We start from the raw sequence: 23,390 nt of genomic DNA, 5'->3' as shown, positions 1-23,390 counted from the left end.
TCAAGCACTTGTAGTAGAACCAGCCTTTTTTGCATTTTCCATTCCTCAGTCCTGTAACTGCATCATTATTCTGGGTTAGATTTTACTTCAGTCTCTTTATTAGTCATCTTGCAGGAAGGTTTGTCCTAAACAAATAATTGGTGTCAGAATCATGGACTGAAACTAAATGCCAAAAAATGCATTATCGTATCCTTGGAGAAGTTGTCTGCTCTGGGGAACATTGACCATACATCCCTAAGAGTTGACACGGCTGTTCAGGATTTGAGAACTTATGTTGACAGTAACCTAACTTTCAACCAACAAATGTACAATGTCATAAGAAAGTCCTTCTATATTGTGCAACTTATAAACAAATGGATTGTATCTAGAGCTAGAGATGTCAATGCTCCCCTTTACATAGCCCTTATTAGGCCAGTTATTGAGTATAATGCCCCATTTGGCATTATATCTGTCCAGACACATGCAGCAATTGGAACTCCCACAGAGATACCTTACTAAAAAGATACAAGGTCTAAACAACATGTCCTACATGGACAGACTAAAAGGCCTGTTACTATAGGCAGTATCCTACTGACTACTAAGAGGTGACCTGCGTCTGGCATACAAGCCATTCTCTGACCCAATACTGATAGACCTACTGCACATCAGCAAATCAAATGGCATTAGAAATTAGGGATCCAAACCTCTTCTGCAGCATCAACAGAATGGTTTGTAGGGATAGATATATCTCGCAGTGATACCACTGCTTCAGAACAGCCTTCACATCCACATAAAACAAAGCTCATCCCTGTCCATATTCAAGTGAAACTTGGATCTATGGATGGGTAATAGAAATTTTACCCCAGAGCTTCCCCTGTGCTACTAATGGACAGAGGCAGATTCTTTAAATCCCTTATTGCATGCATGGGTCCCCACAAATTATCTATGGAATGATCCCAGTTGTTCTTGCTCCGGGTAACATTTAATTATTGACAGTGGAATGGGTACGATGAATCTAACATCAAACATGATAGGTTAATTCAAGCACCAAAAGGGAAATTGGCTAGGCTTAAAATGGCCTGTAAGGGCAGCTGTCCTAGTTCTTACCTGTGAACCTATGTACGCAGAGGGTAATTTTTTTCAGTACTGTGATAGCTGACTCTTACTTTACTTGAATATCCTATATATATAATTCCATCCCTCATTTTTGTGCCCCACTCTAATTTTCATGTGCTGCCTATATGACCTTTCTATTTATTCTTTTATTTTTGTTTATTGTGCAGAATTGAGTGTACCAAAGGCCAATTTCAGAGGTGACCTTAGGAAAAAGTACACACTACAAAATTATGGATACTTTGTCAGTCAGTCGAAGGAGCATGCCTTTTTTGAGACGTGAGGAAACTCCAGTTACCACAGAAATTATATGCACCCTCCAATGAGGCAGCAATCTAAGGCAAGCAAGAAACCTTGAACCCCACACTATATTGCAGAGCATAATCACCTGTTCCATTTTCATGGGTAACACAATGGTGCAGATGTTAGTGTTACCAACCCACAGTGCTTAGATTTCCAGTACACTTCTCAAACCAGGTGCCGCCTTTGCAGAATTTACACATCTGCCTGGTGTTTGTGGGAGTTTCTATGCAGGGCTGCCTCTTCTTCACATATCTGAAATATATGCTTTAGGTAAATTGATGGACCTGCAAATCGCATGCACGTGCGAATACATTGTTTGTATGTCTGTACACTCCCTCACATGTGCTTTTGTGAATATATTTGCTGTGACAGACTGACATCCTACCAAGCATAGCATGTCTGCCTTGCACTCAATGAGACCTTTGATATGTTCCAGCTGTCCCAGCAGCGCTGACGTGGATGAAACGGGTTCCTGTCAGAAGAACGAAGACGTATTATGTGGAATGCGTCTTCGTTGAACTGTAAATGTCGAAAACGCAAAATGACGAAGCAGCTTTTAAGCGAATTCTTTCCTTAAAATAGTGTTTGGTGTGTTTTTTTTTCTTTCTTTTTTTTTTTTTTTTTTGGGAACAGCAAATTTTTTCCTTTTTTGTTTTCATTCTTTTCTGGTTGATATAAAAGCATTTGATCTTTTGATCATTCGCTGTTATAACATAGACCCGATGAAACAGGTACAAGAAAGTGAATGAATGAAATGGCTAGTTACTTGCTGTACCTTCAAGTCAGTTTTCTGTCACCTCAACTTGATTGCATGGTGTATTACCCATGCTAACTAACAGACTGTATTGTCTAAAAGATATGTAATTTCTGTATCGAATAATGTCTATGCATTTTGTTAATGTTACTGTACTAATGAATGTTTATTAACTACCTGTCAAATTATTCTGGACCCCTCCATGTTCTATACCAGTTTTTGCCTTTAACTTAGATAACATTTATTTTATTTTTAAAGAATATTCCTTTATCTGATTCAGTACTCTGAAATGGTGATTGCAGCAACTATATCTCAAAGAAAAGTGATCTGCTCTAGAGTGGACTGTCTGTAGTTCTTGCTTGTTGTTTCTGATGACTTTTTATAAACTCTATTAATAAAACACATAATCTGAGAAATATTCCTGCATGCTTAAACTGTTTAAAATCCATGTAGTGAAACAATAATACCCAAAAGATTATAGTTGGTATGCAAATATTACCATGTTTCATGTATATTGTAACGCACAACAGCAAAAGGCTGATTGTTTCGTACATCTGAGAAGAGAAGCAGGACATAGCATAGTAAGCATGAGAAATTTATGTTTTAATAGAAAAATTCTCAAGTCTCAATCCTAAACTAATAAATTAAGTTTTATTATTTGTCCAACACAGCCATAATACAAAAATTTTTTTTTTAATGTGTCCAACAGGTGGTGCTATTCAGTATATAAACTTGAATCAAATACATTAGTTAAACACCTGCTGAGGTAGAATGTTTGCATCACTAGCATTATCTTCTTTATACCTCTCAACGTCTTAACGCAAGAACTCTGGACAAAGCCTAAAATAATGGTGGGACAGTGGCCCAGAAATAGGGACACATTTTAAATATTACTCTTATAAACATATAAAGTTGCTATAATATCAGGATTTGTGCTGGCATGCATTTTTTCATGGACATGAAGTCTGAAACTCAAATGCATGTCATTATTTAGTGATTTCAATCCTCAAGTGATTTACCCGAAAACGATACATTTTATGAAAAAAAAACAAAAATATGAGACAAAAATCTGGGCATTCTGTGAAAATCAGACAAAGAGATATTCTTTAAAAATCAAATAAATGTTATCTAAGTTAAAGGCAAAGACTTGTAAAGAACTTAGATGAGGGGTATATTGGACTGCTTGCTCCCATATGCTAAGTAATTCCTCGTTTGTCATAGCCTTTGGGTCACAGGGTAAACACAGAAATGATTTCTAATACTATACAGGTGTCTTAGCAGCCCTTTTCTATTTTTCTCCCAACTATCTCAGTGACATAACATTGTGTTAGTGTATTATCACAGCTACTAGTTTCAAATAAAACCAGCTCAATATGTGGCAGTCAAACCACTTGAGAGTGAGCAGGAATATGTAAAACAGCACGTGATACTGCTATCCTCCTCCTGTTGCTAAAAGTGAGCTAATGACCAAAGTGTGGTGTGCCACTTTTGTGTTATTGTATCAAAACGTGGTCTTTCACTGCACTTTAGTCTGTGGCTAGTTAAGAGAGCTGAAATGCATGAGTCTGTGACTCATTAATAGAGATCAAAATTTTTGTCCTTGAATATGTATACATATGGGGAGAGTTGCACTGGAGATCGATTTACTCTGGGGATATGTGTGTGTGGTTTGGGGTGGTGTTCAGGATTACAGTGGGCGGGTTTCTGTAGGTTAAGGATAGTGTCTGAGAAGTATAGGTATAGTCTGGGTTAGTGGGAAAATGGGCTTGGGATAAGATTACTTTTCAAGAGTCCATATATATGGGATGTGGGAGGGGCTTGTTTGTTGGGCATGAGGAAAAGGAGGAATGCCTATGGATGGTATGTGATGTTATTAAAAACTGCATTTATGCTAGAGGGATGCATGGATGCATCCCCTCAACCTTCTCCAACATCAACTATCCTTTGCTATCTGCATTGCTTTTTGTGCTTTCTTTTACATTGTTGGATTTGTAGTGCTGTCAGTCTTTGCATTCAAGTTACTGAAATAAAACGGCTGTCCTATTGTGCCCATAATTTCTGTAACTTTTGAAAACTTTAGTAGGTATTTTTCTGTCCTATTGTGCTCATAATTTCTGTAACTTTTGAAAACTTTAATAGGTATTTTTTCACTACCTATACATATAAATGTGTGTGTGTGTGTGTGTGTGTGTGTGTGTGTGTGTGTGTGTGTGTGTGTGTGTGTGTGTGTGTGTGTGTGTGTGTGTGTGTGTGTGTGTGTGTCTCTCTCTCTCTCTCTCTCTATATATATATATATATATATATATATGTAAAATACAATTCCAAATAATGCAAATAGTCCAGAATTTTGCAAGCTAAAGCAAGATGTGGCATATGCTTAACAAAGCTTTATCACATCCCTAAATATTAACATTTAAGACTTTAGAATATGGTTAACATTTTGCAATACATACCATTCTGTTATTATATGTATAGCTGAGTACAGACTCTCTAAATTGTAATAAATGCATCAGTTGTCACACAACTTTCATGCAACGTTGCTGTTACTTGATAACATGTTGTGTGCCCTTCTCTCTCTTTTTCATGATTCAATTAGCATTTTTATTGTTTCTTTTCCTTTATTTTGTTTATTTTATTCATTGTTATCCTTTTAGCCTTTCTAAGTGCAAGTGTTTTTCTTCAGTGGCACTGCAGCAATACTTTTCTGGATCACAAAACTTTTTTCAGATTCAGACAATATGAACGTAGAAGATGGTGGAATCAAACTCAGTACTCCACATTACAGAGAATGACTACCTTTTCTCTTTGCTATGTCATTTCTTGCAGAAATGCTACTTTAGTAGATGTATTATAACCTGTCAATGAGGTTAAGAGCGAGGCTACGGCTTTGGAACACTGCAGATTCAAACCCCATACCAAAAAGATTTTCTCAGCATAACTGCAGTCAAGGCCACATTGTCTTTTCATTTCCCATGCTACCTCAGATTATCTGCAGAAATAAAGACTGCTACGAAAACAAGGTGCTACGTCTCAGTCTTCATATGTGTAAAAATATACAACAGCACTGTTTAGGAATATAATTTGATACATGTATCTTAAAGAACAAAAACAACTTCTATCTTATATTCTGTGTTCAGGAATGCTTCTTTTAAGCAGCGTTGTATGTACAAGTATATGCAGATCTGCATATAAATTCAAAGTGTAGAGTATAACTTCAAGACACATAATTTGAAATAAAATGAAGAATGCTGCATATATTACGTTGCATTACACCAGAAAAGTGCAATTCTTTTTCACTGTTGGTTTTCCTACCTTAGTCACTTCTCTCCTATTTTCCTCCCTTAATCTTCTTGTCCCATCAGCATATTTCTACATTGTGCTGCATGTAACAGCCTCCCCCTTTCTTTTTTTCCATAATGCTATTTTGCGCAGCATGGAAACCCCAGCCTCCCCTCCCCCTCCTCTTATGCTGCTCATTATTTTTCCACCCCAGGTTCTCCTGATGCCTTCGCTTGCTGATTTCAGACTTGCTGTAAACATGGTATAAACAAAACAGTTAAAGCAAGGAAGGGGGAGGGAATCCTTATGCTTTCATTCTTCTGTCTCACAGTGTGTCTCGCTCTTTCTGTTCCCCCACCCAGAGAAATAATGTAGGACCTGCAAAGCTAATGCTCTCTCTGCCAGTCGTACAGCCTATCCTTGTCTCACTAACTCAAGCCTGCAGCATCCCATATTAGACAGAGAGGGAGAGAGAGAAAGAGAGAGTAAGAGAGAGAGAGGTAGAAGCAGGATTTGAAGATACGAGAAAAATATCTGATTTCTCTCTCTCTCTCTCCCAGTTCCCTCTCACCCATCCCTCTTCTTGGGACCCTTATGTACTATACCAGGATGCCTGTCCAAGCTCTGGAGGACCACTATACTTTGCTATAAATTAGCCAGACGCTTGTGGGATATAATAAAAAAAGCTCTGCAAAGAGGAGGAGGCGGTCACAGCTATGGGTTGCATTGGATCCCGGACCATAGGTAAGTTGCTTTGGCACATTAAAGATTTCCAAGGTCCCCAGATTTTGTGTTCTGATATTCTGCAGTCTGTGTGTGGGAGGAGGTGTGATTGTGTGTGCGTGCCTGTGATACTGCTGGAGCTGCAGTCATGAATGCTTATCCTCCTCTGCTGTGTTTCAAGATGAATTGTTAATTATGCACGGCCATACAGACTTACCATGCTTTTATTATATTTTTCTATGGCTCTCACTTGTTGTTTTTCTGTTTCTCCTTGTTCTTGCATTTTCCTTGAGGGCATTGTTTTATCTATGACAGGATGAAGAAATATTTGTATGCTATAGTCTGGCCTTCTGCACTGGGAGTTCAGTAAAATGTGAAAAGCTACCTACTAGGTGCGTAAGCATGTGTATGCGTGTATGCCACAATGTGAATTCCCATCAGAGCCAGGAAATGTATTATTGCTAATCACACGATATGGATGCATGAATGCATATAAACATTTGCTTTTACCTCTCCCAACGTACTGCATAATAATAATAATATACTAGCACATGCAGAGAGATGAGCAGAGAGAGAAATAAAGAGACTGATAGTTTACAAAGTGAGAGAATGAACACAGAGCAAAAAACACGTACAGTTTACAAAGTGAGAAACATTTTTTTAAGCAAAAAAAAATATACAAATAATAATAATAACTTTATTTCCAGAAAGATAGCTATAGATCTAGAGAAATGGACAGCTAAAAGAGGTACAGCTATACAGAGTAATTATTTCAAAAGTGTTAACTTCAGAACTGTGCCTAGAGTTAATTCCTGAAAGAAAGTATATGCATCAAAGAATGGAATATTAAAGAAGCAGACATCTGTTTTCTTCTTTCCTTGCCTGATTTTTATTCTCTAGATTTATTTTCTTGCATTGACACCTATCTAGATATTATAATTTCAGGTTGCCCTGGAGCCTTCATCAGTATGGAAAGGGATTGTCTTCCTGTATACAGCCCCATGACAAAAAGCATTCTTTGAATCAGCAACATACCTGCAGAGTAGCATTACTGCCTTAGTCAATACATCAATAAATGGATACCCAGATACATATCTATATGTGTGTGTGTTTATGTGCATGCGCGCGTGTGTTTGTGTGTGCGCGTGTGCGTGTGTGTGTATGTACACCAAGTAATACAGTTAGAGTTTCTGTTTTCACGTACCTCTTTCTATTTGAATGTTAATTGTTATTCCATTTTTGTACATCAGTGTACCGAGGTAAAACCTATTCTATAGTATTGATTAGTGATGTAAACACTGACTACTCATGCACAGAGAGCAGCATCTCTAGCGTCAGCTTGAAAGTGCTTCCCACTTGGGTAATTGACATGTGATCAAAGGTATCAGGGTGAAAGCAGCACTATGGAGCTTCCAAACTGTAAACACATTACAGTGTTAACCTTTGCTGTATTTGGCAATTTGAAATTATTTTCGGAGGAGTGTTACATGCTTTGTGCCATATGACTAGGATTTGATCTTGTAAGCCATAGGATAACTAGATATGAAGGGGGATACAATATTAACAAATTCTTACACACTCTCACACACACAGACACATACACAAACAGACCCCCCACACACACACACACACACTCTTTCTCTAAATCAGACTATAGGGTGTAGGTATGCTTTGACAAATGTCACTGCAGTACTGTTCTGCTCTGAGAAAAGAAATGACCTGGAGAATTATACTTTTCAGTTTTCAGCATAACATTCAGTGACATTCAAGATGACAGGAAACTCCTCTGATAGGAGATCTTTTATATATTATGTCTTATAGCAATGACACCTTTTCATTAATTACACTTTGAATGGGTAGTGTTGTTTTTTAATAAACTCTTCATGTGGCACATTTAGGAAGAATTTTGCATTTTTTCAATAAAAAGCAGCTCTCATGACATAATACAGTATTAAAAATTCCCCAACCCCCTCCATATGGCATTTAGCTGGCTTTTATCATTAGCAGCACAATGCAGTTGAATTAACATTCTGACAGTGGATGCTGTATTCTACCTGTGCTGTTCTATGTAGTCCATATAGTGACAAACATAGTGTCTTACTGAAAAGTGCATTCTCAATAAGTATCCACACCTGTCAATTGCCCAGATTTTTCCAAAATGTCCAGATTTTTGTCTCATATTTTTGGTTGTTTTTCATAAAACTTATGGTTTTCTAACAAATTACTGAGGACTGGGGTCATTTGATAATGACAGATGTTTGGTTTCAGACTTAATATCCTTCAGAAAGTGCATGATGATGCAAAACGTTATTCTATCAACTTTCTAATTTCATAAAAGTAATTTTTAAAATCTGTCCCTATTTTGGTATCTCTGTCCCGCCATTATTTTTCAGTTTGCCCAGATTTCTTGTGCTAAGAGGTTGTGGAGTATATGTACCAGACAGTTTTAAACCTGTGGTAAGGGGTTAAGTGGGGGTCTTTTATTCTTCTGCTGCCAAGTTGCATCTATCTATTCAGTATGTCTACTCTGTAAGTCTGTCTGCCTGTATGTATGTCCATATCTGCAGCTGGTGAAGTAGCTACCTGTCCAGTATTCTGGGTATGTATCTGTGTTTGTTTCACTGAATCCATTTATCTACCTTTATTTATCATCTGTATGTCTGTCCCTTTGTTTATATGTATTGCACCTTGATGATCAAGAAGGATTCTTATCACTTCTGTATAGTCTGCATTTTCTGCCTCTTAAATTAGTAATTATAGGTTAAAAGATGACAAATACATGACTAGGTAATAAAGACAGTTTCAGAATATAGATCAAGGTGCAGTTGAAATGTGTGCCATTAAAATGCAGTCCTCTGTTCTTAGGGGTACAGCAGTGATGTAACCAAAGGAGTTGTGTGATGTGTTTGCATACCAGCAGTGAACCAAAACAGATTGGTTGCATATTTTTTATAAAATGTAAAGTAGCTGCAGAAGACACATTGACTTTGGAATCTATCCAGTGTATGGAGAATTAAGGTTCCTTGCACTACATTCAGGAGGATTTAGATGTGAACATTTTCTTTGAATCTGTGACTCCAGTGTGAGAAGTAGAATTTATAGTCAAACAGAAGTTGACTGTAGAATTCTACACTGTAGGTTTTAGGGAGAAGTCTGTATGTATCTGGCAGAGCTTTGACTTGGGTAAACATGTAAATATGTAAATAGAGGAGGAATCACTGTTGGATTATTTTGGCTTGCCTATGCTCAGTTTACTTTTACTACAGATTGCTGCTATATTACTTGTAATGAGTGTCTTGTATTGTGCTGTACCTGATATATTGATACATGACATTTGGGTATCTCTGGCTCAAGTTATGGTTGAATAAACACTAACTATAAAAGTCGACTTTTTAGGTTAGAAAAAATAAAAAAGCATACATTTATCCTGTATAATGGACTAGTTACAGAAGACCAAGGCTGTACAGTAAAATGAAAAGGCTACCTTTGCTGACCATCCTCACCTTACTGTGGAATAGTTCTCATGTTTAATTTTGCAGATCAGGTAAAGTACTTTGAGCTACTACACCACTGAAAAGAAGAACATGTCTTCAATTATGTTAAAATGAATGGGTCTGGCCATGCCAGGCTTTAGTTTTTGTGAGGTTTGTACTTTCACTAATTCATAAGGTGGGTGACATAGTGCCTTACACCTTACCTGGGTATGGAACAACAGCCATCACCTGTCATTCTAGCTTCTCAGTCTTATTCTAATAGTTAACTGGCAAAGATTCTTTCTAGGGTCTTTAGATATATACTTCAGCTAAATAAATATACTAATAAAAATCTAATTTAAGTATTTTCTTTCTAAAACTGCACTTTAGAGTATCTCTAAGCTTGAACCACAGTGATCTTACTTCTGTATCTATAAGATACACAGCCCTTGACTGTACATGAAAAAGAATGCATGTTGTAACCCAGGATAACACCATCATCATCTGACATGGCATAGATAACACTTTGTTTTCTTGTCATAGGATTATAGGATCATAGGAGGTTACTAGGCTTTACAAGCCTAGCCATATTATACACGTGTTCCCTTATAGACCAAGATATAGTCTATATTTGCAATGCAAATCTAAGATCAGCACCAGCTGCCCCTGTCCAAGAGGGGCATAGGAGAAACCCCTGGGGTAAATTTATACTTTACCATCCAATTGTCCAAGTTACACTTAAATAGGGTCATTGAGGAGTTCTGTTTTGCATGAATTGGGAGTTTGTTCCAGAGGAGTGGCAACCTCTGGGAGACATATCTGTCTCTCCAGCATGTCCTGTTAATGTCACAGGCTATGTTAGGGTCCCTAGAGTGAGTGATTCTTGTCCCATTTGATTTGAAGATGTGCAGCATTTCCATCAAGGCAGGGTTTGAGACTGCTCTGTAGGCCAGGCACAAGTCACCTCTAAGCAGTCTATATGATACAGAGTACAGTGACAGGGCCTTCAGTCGGTCCATGTAGGTCATGTGTTGTAGGCCATGCATTTTCTTTGTGAAAATCCTCTGAGGTGTCTCTACTGCTGCAGGTTTCTGGTAAGGTACATACAGATGGGAGCATTGTATTCTGTTATTGGTCTGATGAGGGACAAGTACAGGGGAGTTATAACCTCCTTAGTTTTGGATGCTATACTTATGAGATGTGCAACATAGAAGGCTTCCTTGCCACTGTGGACACATGGTGATCAAAGTTAAGGTTGCTATCAACCTGCATTCCCAAATATCTCACCACTGAGTTTAAACTTAGGGGCCATTATTAATATTGTAATTTGCAGGGACTTCTCCTTTGCCAGAGAGGATAATGATGCATTTTCTTTCATTGAGTATAAGTCTGTGGCTCTGTCACCAGTCATTTATTTGTGTGAGCCCATTTTGAAGAATGTTGACATTGTTGGGAGATTCTATGATTGCACCCAGTTTGCAGTCATCAGCAAAGTTGGTAAGCCACAGGCCATCTATTTTTTCCTGAGTTTCTGAGAAATAGATTCCAAACAGTAGTGGCCCAGCACAGAACCTTGTGGAACACTACTGGTAACAGGTCTGCTGTTAGTGATAGGATCTCCAATTTTGATTATATGCATTCTGTCGGTGAGCCAGTTGGCTACCCATCTAATAATGTATGGGTTAATCCCCAGCTGGGTGAGCTTGTCAATGATGCCTCAGTAAAGGATTGTATCAGAAGCCTTGGCCAAGTCAAAATAGGCAGCATGTACTATTTTGCCTTCATGTAGGGCTTTGGTGACACTCTCGAAAAAGTCTACCAAGTTTAACAGGCATGATCTGCCCTTAACAAAGCCGATATGAGTCAGGTTAAGAGTTTGAAGGCCTCTTATATCCTTGTTGATGAGATCCATGATGATTATTTTCATGGCCACAGATAAGACTGGTTAGGTTTATGGGTCTGTAGTTCCCAACCACCTTTATGCAAGGGGATTATGGTTGCTGTTTTCCACTCTGCTGGGACAAAGTCAGTTCTTGGACTGTGGTTAAAGAGAATTCCCTGTGGTTTCATGAACTCCTATTTTAGACCGTTTAGTAAACAGCCTAGAATGTTATCTTGCTCCCATAGAGGTTGTATTTTTGGCCTTGGAGAGTGTGGTTATGACCTGCTGTTTGGAGATACTGGGTAGAGGACTGATGATAGGTATGCTTTGGGGTGTGATTGGTGGGGACAGTGGAGTGACGTTTTCACCAAACCTGTCTATTAGCAGGTTGTTGATGTTCTCAGGTTCAGAATGAGTGGTACCATCCACTACTAATTTGGCACAAAGCTGGGCCTTACTTTTTAGATTTTGGATGTAGCTAAAGAAAGCCTTGTGATTATCCCTAGCTAGAGATCCTAATTTAGTTTTGTAATTAGCTTTAGAGAACTTTACATGATGTCTAATTTGCTTGTTCAAGCTGTGGGGGGTGTTCTTCTGCTGAGACCATTCCCTCTTATTCTTTGACAGCAGTTTCTTTCTCTTAATGTAGAACTTATTTATGCTAGATGTCCACCAGGGTGGCTTGTTTTTTTTGTGAGGACCTTGTTTTTATCTGTTCAGCTATGGATGTGTCTATACATTTGTACACATGTTTATACAGGGTATTGTGAACACCTCAGTATAAGAGTCATTGCTGTCAGTAGTGTCAGGGGCTTTGAAACTATTTATATCATCACTTAGGAGGCTATAGTTTGGTTTGGAGAAATCTTTCAACCTTTTTGCTCTGGGGGGGGGGGGGTTCAGGTACGATTGTTACTTTGAACAAGATTGATTTATGATTGGACTTTACCAAGTAGGGTGCCACACATGGGGTGGTTCAGCAATCCTCCATGTTGGTGAGTACTAGGTCAAGGACATTAGAGCTCCTTGTTGGGGTGCAGACTATCTGTTCCAAAACATTTGTATTAACAAAGTCCAGGAACCTTATGGCAGACTTGTTTATGCTCAGATATTTCCCAGTCGATGGAAGGATATTTAAATTCACCCAAGTCCGGGGTATTTGGCTGTATTGTGAGTGACTCAAGTAGGTCCAGGTAGGCAATGTGGGTTTTGTGGTTCATGGTGGGGGTCCTATAGCTGACAATGACATGGAGGGGGGTCTTTCCTACAGTTAGTTGGACTTAGAGTAACTCTAGGGGAGTCAAACTATTTAACAAGTCTTGAGGTGTATTTGTCTTTAATGAAGATGGATACACCTCCTCCTTTGGTTATTTCACTTTCATTTTGCAGTCTGAATGTGTGGAAGGCATTGTAGCTACAAAACATAGTTAGTCTCAAAGTTATTATACAGTGCCTTTCCTTGTGCTTTTCTTTACTATGTCAAAGAAGTAAAACACATTAAGTTTTTACCATATACAGGGAAACTTGCTGGCAGAAGTGCTACTCTGCAGCCTATTTTAAATAATTAAAGAGTTTCCCATTGTTAAATAAACAAATCAAAGTATATTTGTTAATTAAAACTGGTGATAAGGCACAGCACACTGAGAGGAAGCCATTTTATTTTTTTGGTCTTCTTGGAAACATTTAGGAAATAAAATTAAGAAAAGAGATGCCAGAAGGGACACAGATGATATAATTAAACAGAGTAAGTACTGTGCAGGTAAATAGGTATGTGGTAAACCAGATCCTTGTCTAGTATGATGAGCTATTGTTAAATCACTGAGAGAAACAGAAGTAAGTTTAATTTGCTTGATCATGTTGTGTCAGTAATGTAGGTTAGTAATGCTTTCCTCAACATAACAAATGGATTGCGCTCCAATGGAATAATCCTTGAGTTTTTTAAAGTATTAATGTACTGTGATCATCTTGATCCATGCTTCCATGGAGGGATTGTGAAGGATTGTACCCTAATTATTCTGACAGCCCCAATTTTTCATTTCTTAGACATTTGACAAATGTATGTTTTTTTAATTCTCATTTAATAGAACATCAAGATTTTTCTGCCTTAAAAGGCAAGTCTTTGCGCACATAACTGTGTACATTATGAAGTTCATGGGCATACAAATATTGGAAGCTTTTCAGTTTTATAACTGTACATCATATGTGAGTATATCTTGGAGAGTTGATAAATACAACTTGTAATCTATATGTGGTGTAGGCTGCTATGATAAGCATTATATTCCCTGAGCAACTTCACCTATTAAGAATCTTGGAGAATTTATGTGGCATTAGAAGTCCTGATTTACCAAATGTTATTGTTGATTATCTTGCAGATTTTCATTAGCTGTTACAAAACCAGGGTTTTACTGCTATAGAAAATAGATAGTATGAGATTATGACACAGCAAAATGGAATTTAGATTGTGTTGAATTTTCTGGCTCTGTAAATGATCATTATATAAACATGTGAGCTGAGTAAAGACTTCAATATGGAACATTCCTTAAAAACAAAATATGGGGGAAAATGATTTGTACATCCTAATACTGCATGTTTGGAAATTGTTGTGGTAACTAGAAGAAGGGGGCTGTGGTGGAAGTTTTGCAAATTTTGTAATGGCACACTAGGGAAGAACTTTACTGTTTAATAACATTTTGTTCCAAGAAAATGTGTTATGGTACACCAGGTACCAGGACGATATGTGCCTGATATGGCAGGGGGAAGAAAGACTCATCGAGGCTTTTATAGCAAGTATGACTGATATGACTGACTTCCTAGAATTTGCATACAATATAGGGTTGGAAAGCATTAATTTTCTTGATATAAATTTAGCAAAAGATAGCGTTAATCATAGATATAAGACTACAATTTACAGGAAACCTACACATTCAAATGCTTTTTTACATTTTTCCAGCAGCCACCCTTACCATCAGAAAAAAGCAGTCGTAAAGGGACAGATGGTAAGGGCGGCAAGAATGGTTTCTGATGATATGAATTACGCTAAAGAATGCGAACTATTGAAATTAATGTTTATTAAAAGGGGCTACCCAGAAGGATTTGTAGAAGACATTATCCTGGAGGTGAATGCGAAAAGTACTTCAGGGCATTTCAGACCACTATTACATAATGGTCATGATAATAACCCAGGGACAACAATAGACCAACATAGTATAAATATAGCAGTTTCAGCCCAAAAGGTGGGCTTGAACTTTTTATTTACTTATTCTCTAGATTATAAGAAAATAAGAGATATTTTTAATAAAAATTGGGCTATTATTCTCGAAGATAATAGTCTGAGTAATGTCCTTGGTGAAAAACCTGGATTCACATAGAGAAGGGGCCCAAATTTAAAATGCCTGCTGGAGAAAAATAAGAAGCAAAGGAAGGTCACTGGTATGAGTAAATGTGGAACATGTCAGCAATGCAAATTTATCAAAATGGGAAATAAAGTGATGATAAGAGACAAGTCATATTTAATTAATGGTCCATTTCATTGTGAATCTAAAGGGGTGGTGTATGTAGTGGGTTGTGAAGTATGCCCATCATACTATATTGGAAAGACAGAAAGAAAAATTAAACAAAGGATTTACGAACACCAATATTGTATCAATAGAAGGGACACCACTAACGCACTGGCTAAACATATAGTAGATAACCCAAACCATAGGTTTCACTATACAGTAATGCAACAAGAGCAATGTGATATAAGGGGTAGACCATGGCAACTTAAATTAGAGGAAAACAAATTAATGTGGCAAATTCGTACATCAGCACATATTCCACCAGGCCTTAATGAATATGCATCAATTATAAGCATTCTGAAGTTAAAGGCACTTTGTAGGTAGAATGGTTGTGAGCTATAAATTGAAAACGTATAATTAAATACATAAATAATGTTAATAAATTGAGTTGGTCAAAGCTAAAACATATGTATATACATATGTAAATGTTTTATATAAAGGGATTTTAGTTAGATATAATGTGCAATTTATTACCTTTTGGTATAAAGGGGTAAATATATGGCGACAGGTATAAAGATACACATACATTTACCTTTAAGGTATTTTTTATGATAATGAATTTGAGAATTGAAGCATAGCTGGATTATTATATATAAATTGCAGCATATGTAATATGCATGCATGAATTGTATTTAATGTGATTTTTAATAATAATAATAAAAAAAGTAGGTTTAAGGTTGTATAACGTTTCAGCAATTGTGTGTTGCATTAGTATTGATGCCAGGCCTGTTACTAAATTCATTTGATTTTTAAATAGCAGTTTGCATAGATTGCTCGTATTAGTTTAACCAAAATAAAGGGTAAGCAACTAGGAAGCTGAAAGCCACTCAGCAGTCCGTAAAACTGGTTTATTAATAAAACTGGAAATAAAAATGATGAATACATCAACAAAAACATCAACAAAAAAAGTACTTGGATATTTTTTGTATTAGTTTAAGTTATATAAGTATGAACTAACGTTACATTTTACAATTTATGTTTTTAATAAAGAAGAATTTAGATAAAATAGGGTAATTAAGGAAGACAATTGAATAATTAATTAATGAATGAAAGAGTATATAAAGATGTGATGTTAAAGTTTTATTTTGTCTGATGAAGTTGGGGCACTGACCCCTTCGAAAGCGCTCATTAAATTGGAACTTTAACAGTTAATCGTCTGCTGAGTTACCTTATTTGGTTTACACTTGCTTTTTGTGTTTTTTGCTAGTTTATTCTGTCAGTTTAGTATGCATTTCTGACAGAAAGTATTTACTTGATCTCTCTGAGTTGAGAAGCACACCAGAAACTCAAAGTGTGGTTGTTTATTGGCTAGAGGACATAGGAGTCATCTTTCAAGCTTTTTTTTTCTCTACTATGAATCAAACAAGTTTAAAAGGCTCTTTGTTCATTTGTAGAGAACTCTGCAGCATTTTCAAGTGTTTCAAATGCATCCAGAGTTGCCAAAGCTTTGATAAGAATATTTTCTTGATTTAACACACTTGTACTCACTTTATACAATTATTACTATTATTTTCCAGCATTTTTAAAGTACTTATTTTATTTTGTGGCAAAAATAGTCACTTCTCTGTTTGTTGGCTTTTCTAATTCTGGTTGCCTTCTAATCACCTTGCAGAAGGGCAAATTAGCAAGGGAGTTAGTTGATTGGTAGTTGTTTAATTAGCACCTGAGAACTGCATTTGCTGAGCTTTTACATTAAGAAATTCCAGGAGCATACATTTTGTGGTAGGAAGCATTTTACCTGGTCTCTCTGAGTTAGAAAACACTCGAGGAAACTTAAAGTGTGGTTGTGTATTGGCTAAAGAGCACAGGAGTCAGCTTTCAAGATTTTTTCTCTACTATAAATCAGGCAAGTTTACAAGACTATTTGTTCATTTACAGAGAACTTTGCACCACTTTTCAAGTGTTCCAATTTCATCCAGAGTCATTCAAGTTAAGACAAGAATATTGTCTTGATTTATTACACTTGCTTTATACAGTGATTGCTATTGTTTTTGAGCATTTTAAAGCATTTTATTTTATTTTGTGGATAAAATAATAATTTCTCTGTTTGTTGGCTTTTCTAGTTATGCTTGTCTCCTAATTGCCTCGCAGAAGGGTGTATTAGCCAAGGATTTAATTGTTTGGTAGTTGTTTGCTGTTAATCTGACCTTCAGAACTGCTTTTGCTATGCTTTTATATTAAGAAGTTCTAGGATCACCCATTTTTTGGTAGAAAGTGTTTACCTGGTCTCGCTGAGTTGGGAAGCACACCACAAAGTTTAATGTGTGCTGGCTTATTGGTAGAGGGCATAGCAGCCAGATTTCAAACTTTTTTCTGTACTGTAAATCAGTCAAGTTTGTGCAGAGTTGCCTAATGAGTGGCAGTGGTTAGCAGTGCCCTGTATGGTAGCAAATGCCAAGATTGTAAAATCTCCTTATAAAGTTACCATTAAGTCATAAACCTGTTAAGCAGTGCAGCATTATGTGGAATTGAGCTTAGGGCAGCTAACATGCACATTCAATAGCACTACCAAATCCGAGCACTATATAATATCTTGACCTTAACCTCAGAAATACCCTAGGAGACCCCTCTTAAAACCCAGTCTTTAATTCTAAACATCCCACCTTATTTCAGGTTCAAACAATATGGATATTTAAATTCTAAATCTCTCTGTAGCCAGTTTGGTAGATTTGGGTATCCTTAGCCAATGTAGCCATTGTCTCAGATTGTCAGACAACCAGTTAATCATTAAAGAAAATAATGTGGTATGCGAGAGATGAAAATAGATAACTTCCTTGGAGGCAAAAACTCACATACTACTGAGGTCGTCAGAATACCTACAGTACGTCCCTCACACACTCCACATACCACACACACACACACACACACACACACACACACACACACACACACACACACAATGTCTTATGCTGAGGCACTTAAAAGAAAGCTTCCCAAATCTGAAAGACCTCCAGATCCATCTAATGGCTACACTGCTCCTCAGCAATCACTAAAGCGCACATCAAAACCAGCAGCAAATATCTCACATAAGCCTACACTCAATGATCCCGGAACAGCAAAGCCCATAAGGCAAGCATATATTTTACCTAATACTCTTGTCATTAGGGACTCCATTGTGTATTATACCCCACTCACCAGATTAGACAAAGAGAAGATAACAGTTAGTTGCCTATATGGAGAAAGGATCTGCAATATCATGTATACACTCAAGTCACTGCACCTCCAGTACTAATATGATTCTATCATTGTCCATGGGAGACCATTGTACCCTGCCTCACTAGTGAGGTCAGATCACAAAGCTGTCTCCTTTGAAGTAAAAATCAACCCAGAAACCCAGCTAAACCAGTAATGGTTATGAACTGTTCTAAGGCAAACTACATTGTATTAAGTGGCAGCTTGCCAAAATTCAAGGCTCCTACTAACCCAGAGACAACAGCTACCAATGCAGAATTATTCACAGAGTCCCTATACAAACAAGTGAATGGCATAAAGGCTGCTGTACTTACCAGAAGTAAACCAAAAAAACACACACTGAAAACAAACCCCCGCTGGTGGAATCCTCATCAATGAGGGTATATAATAACAGAAGAAAACTCATGGCCAAAATCAGGAAGAGCAACTCCCTTAAAGACAAGTGCTCTATTATACAATTAAAAAAAGAAACTAAGAGGTCTAATTAAGTTCAACAAGGTCAGCTATGAGATCAGGATAGTCTTGCAGTCTAAGGACAATCACAAAGCCTTATTTAGCTATGTCCGAAACTAAAAGGCAACAAACTGCAGTGTGCTGAACTGTTGGTGACTGGTATAACCTTCACTGATCAGGGTGAAATAGCAAATCTACTAGCTGATAAATTTGTCTGAAACATAACCCCCTCCCCTCAGCTCCATCAGGTGAAATCCCCTCCAATATACTTCCTGTAGCTGTAAGCAAGGACCAGGTGCTGTCAGCAGATGCTAAAATCAAGAACACTGCTTCCATGGATCCTGACAACATCCATCTGTGTCTCCTTGAACAGTGTAGAACACAACCTATCATGACCACTTGAGGCACTCATCAACTACAATCTTGAAACAGGTTATGTCCCATGTGAAGAGAGGACTGCAATAGTCATTCCCCTCCATAAGGGCGGACTGTCAGCTGACCCACGGTCATATCTCCCAACTGTACCAAATTACAGATTTTTTACAGAGTTTTGGGGTCAAATAATGGGGTGCCACAATTCCCGGATGGCACCCCTTCATTTCCAATTTTCCCAGCTTCTTCTTTAAAATTTAAGTTTTTCTGCATTTTGAGCTGACATAATCATGTGCGCAATGACGTCAGCTCCTTCAGCTTGTCGGAATTGAGCTCAACTCACATGAGCATTTCCAGCGTTTGAATGTGCGCGAGCAAGAAGGAAACAACTGCTCCTGCCTTCTGCAAAAGATGAGTCTATGAAGTCTTATGTTTTCCCTTTAGAGAGCAGGAAGCTAAAAATATTACTAAGAAAAGAGTTGCTTACCATGCGCTCATGATGTTTACTAAGTGGACAGAAATTGGAGTCTACAGGAGAAATTTAAAACAGCAATGATGTCCATGATAAAGTATTTCAGACTGGATGACAACGAAGTTTTACATTTGCATTTTGTGAGTGATTCCCGAAGTAAAGAGTATGGTGAAAGTATTTTAATTGGTTTGCTTCATGGAGCATTATTTAAATACAAGTTATGTTTTAGTTTTCTTGTTTAGATCTCTCATAATTCATGACCGGACTAAAATAGTGCATAATAAATGTGCTGCATCTCCTGGATGCTTGTTTATCATTTTAACATATCAGCTTGTATTCATCAGTGACAGCATTATAAGCATTACTTTGCCGTAATTTATGAGCTAAAGTCCAAACTAACCTACATTTGTCACAGCACTCAATATTTAAGTGAAAACACAGGAATAAAACCAGAAAAAAAGAAAAAAATACAGTGGGCATCCCCAATTAGAGATCATGTTTAAAACTGCTGATATGTATGGTTCACTTAGAAGGTTGGTAGGATAAAACAGGTATATTAGTGTGCATTTTCTGAAGAATGAGAAATCTATAAATGCAGTGCTAGCATTAGTCAGTGATTGAATAATCCTCATCTTTTTTCCATAAAATCATTTATTTTATGTGGAACAGAAATAGACAGGAAATGTAAATCATACAGAAGGAGACCTATGATTGGAAGAGCTCTGTTGGAGTAAACATGCAGCTGTCCCCAGTACATGTACATTTTCATAGGCATTCAGTAGAAAGCAATGTTTTCTGCAATATTTTTTGTAGTTTGAACCATGTTGTATATACCAAACATATTTTTTTCTAACAATTCTAGCTCTCTCTCTCTTTTTTTTGGGGGGGGGGTTGAGCATACCTGGTTCCCCAGCTTCTGTCCTATCCAGCAGCACAGATACTCAAGATTCCATTCCTGCAAAGCTATTTAAATTTGCTCTTAGAGGAAACATTACCTTGGCATTGACTCCATTCCTCTCAACCTCTTAGCACAACAAATCTGGACAAAGCCCAAACTATTGGGGGAAATAAAGGCCAAAAAAAATATGGTTGTAGCTTGTGCAGGTGTCTGTGGGGACATTGTGGGTATTAACAACCATAGCTTTAGTGGATACCTAGCATCATCTAATAGACATTTATGGATGATGCATTCAGACTCAGCGACACAGTATTAGGCACTGAAATACCAGACACTGACACTGTGCACTCCGTGAGCTGTATGCTAACACAGTGAAAATGTAACCTTTGAGACTGCATGCCACCTGACAGTTCCTTTAGTAATGGCCATGCTTGTTGAAGCATGCAGCCACCTCATCTGTAGCAGGTGTGTGTATCACTACAGGTGTGTCTTTGCACTGGGGCCATATTTTGGTTGTCTGTTCTTCAGTTTGCATTTGAAAGTTGCTATCCCACAATTCCATTAGAGTGGGTAGGGTTGCATAATTACATATGCAAATTTTATGTTAATCAGTGTACAGATTTGTACCTATTTTTCATGGGCCTTTGTCCAGATTTTTGATGTTTCCAGGTTGAGAGGTATGCCCAGGGCACTACTGACATTTCAGTCTAACAAGTGTAATATGCAAACCCATGGAATGCCTTATCATGGCACTATGAAAATTGTAAACTGTAAATTTATGGTATATATTGGTGGTTGGTAAGTTTTACATGTGTGCCTCTTTTATTTATTATAGTACGGTTTTCATATATCCTAATATTTCTACTGAGTCTGTTCTTCTAGTTTTAGTATTTGTTTCTGCTGTAAAAAAACTTTCAAATGTTTTACTTTATTTTTAGTATCCTTTTGATTTTTATTTTTACTATTTAAATGTTTATTAATTTAATCTATTTTCCTTCTGTATACTGTCATTCTTATGGTATGAGCCTGAGTATCGAAATTTCATGCAGTGATACGCACTTTTCCTCTGTGTTGATCTGTATGACATTAAAGTTTACTTTGACTTTGATAAACAGGGACATTGGCAACCTGCAGACTCTGGACCCATCCCAGTTTGGCCTTGTTAAGGGAAGGTCATGCCTACTTAACCTGGTTAGCTCTTTGAAAGGGTCACCAAGGCATTGGACGCAGGTAAACTTTCCATACTGCTTATCTTGACCTGGCCAAGGCATTTCATGCAAAACCCCACTCAAGCATTGTTGACAAGCTCTCTTAGCTAGGTATTAATCCCTGAATTGCTGGCTGGCTCACATATAGGACCCAAGAAGTCAGGATCAGTGAGACCATCTCCACCAAGAGACAGGCCACCAGCGGAGTACCCCTCTTTGGCATCAGGGAAGTCAATGCTAATGTTCAAGGCCTCTAGCTCACCAAGTTTATAGATGACTGTAAATTGGGAGGTATTATAGATTTCCTCCAAGATATCAACACCTTGAAAGAGGGTTTAACACAAATGACTGGTACCAAAGCCATATCCTAAAATTCAATGCTAAAAATACATTATAATATCCTTTTCAAAACTGTCAACCCAAATTAATTACTTCATGGATAAAACACATCTAAGTATTGAACCAGTAGTAAGGGATCAGGGAACATATGTAGACAGCAATATGGATTTTAATCAACATGTAGCTAAGGTTATAAGAAAATCATTCTATGTCATCCAACTTATAGGTAAGGGTATTGCATCCAGGTCCAAGGAAGTTATAGTAGCAGTCTACTTGGTCCTTATCAGACCTATGCTTGAATACAATGCCCTCTTTGGCATGTATCTAACCAGACACTTGTAAAGTCCACAATGGTTTTTCACCAGTAAAATTCAGAGCATGAATACCCTGTCCTAAACTGATCACCTTAAGGCTCTGTCACCATATTCAGTCTGCTACAGGCTGCTGAGAGGGGATATTTGCTTTCCTTTAAGGAATTCCTCAGACCAAGCCCTGATGAATCTTTGCACATGTGCAAAACAAACAGCATGAGAAACACTAGATCCAGGGATCTGAACTTCACTTGTGACATAAACAACACATGCTGGGGGGACAGATATGTGTCACAAAGGATCCCACACTATTAAATAGGCTCCCCAACAATGTAAAACAGAGTTCATCCCTGTCCCTATTCAAGCAAAACATTGACAATTGGAAGGGAAATCATAAATTTACTCCCGGTTGGTCCCTCATGTCCCTTATGGACAGAGGCCATCAATATGAAAAGATTTATCTTAACAGTCCCCCCAACACAAATCTTTAGTTACCTCCCTACTAACCTGCCTACCTGTATAGATGCCCAGGATACTCAGGACCCAAATAGTTTAGGGTGCATGGCTAGGCTTGTCAGGGCCCTAGTGGTCGTTAGCCTAGTAAGTATCCCAGTGCACTTGTTTGTTCTATACCTTATAAGATCAAAGACCAAATAAGTCTTTATGATGAAACAGAAGTAATATAAAGGGTTTTATTTGCTATGCTGCGCCTACAGTGCCCTTTTCTAATATGCAGTAATCATTTGACAAAGGAACATAAATATCTGATATAGTGCAAAATAGTGACAATTTCCTGTTCTACAAGAAATTAATTACCCCCACATGGCCACCGCATGTAGGATCAACAACCAATGGAGTCATGCCAACAGCTTTTTGTTGAAGATCAGGCCATAACAGATGGAATCAGTGACCACTGTGGAATTTATTTTGTTGAACAGTCCTGTTGTGGGTAGACTTAATGACTGTATAATAATAATATTAATATCCATAAACTCATTCTTGTTCAGTTCTTGGCTACAAAGGTTTAGTATTTTGGTCACATGCTCTACAGGAAAAATTATCTGGCAATGTGAGCAAATTTG

General features: G+C 37.5%; 1 protein-coding gene across 1 annotated transcript in view; it reads left to right on the top strand.

Moving 5' to 3' along the window:
* The first annotated feature begins 5,710 nt into the window (after positions 1–5,710).
* Positions 5,711–23,390, top strand: part of FAM131B (family with sequence similarity 131 member B) — a 1,261,947-nt gene continuing 1,244,267 nt past the window's right edge. The window contains exon 1 of the mRNA XM_044079869.1: positions 5,711–6,172. Coding sequence (XP_043935804.1) covers positions 6,145–6,172 — 28 coding nt within the window. The 5' untranslated portion in view covers positions 5,711–6,144. The remainder of the gene's footprint in view (positions 6,173–23,390) is intronic.

Source organism: Protopterus annectens, chromosome 8.part0 (genome assembly GCF_019279795.1).
Source record: "Protopterus annectens isolate FY-2018-M chromosome 8.part0, PAN1.0, whole genome shotgun sequence".
In the NCBI taxonomy this organism is placed as follows: Eukaryota; Metazoa; Chordata; order Ceratodontiformes; family Protopteridae; genus Protopterus; species Protopterus annectens.
The sequence above is the reverse complement of the archived record's forward strand: the minus strand, read 5'-3'. Positions and strand labels throughout refer to the sequence as shown.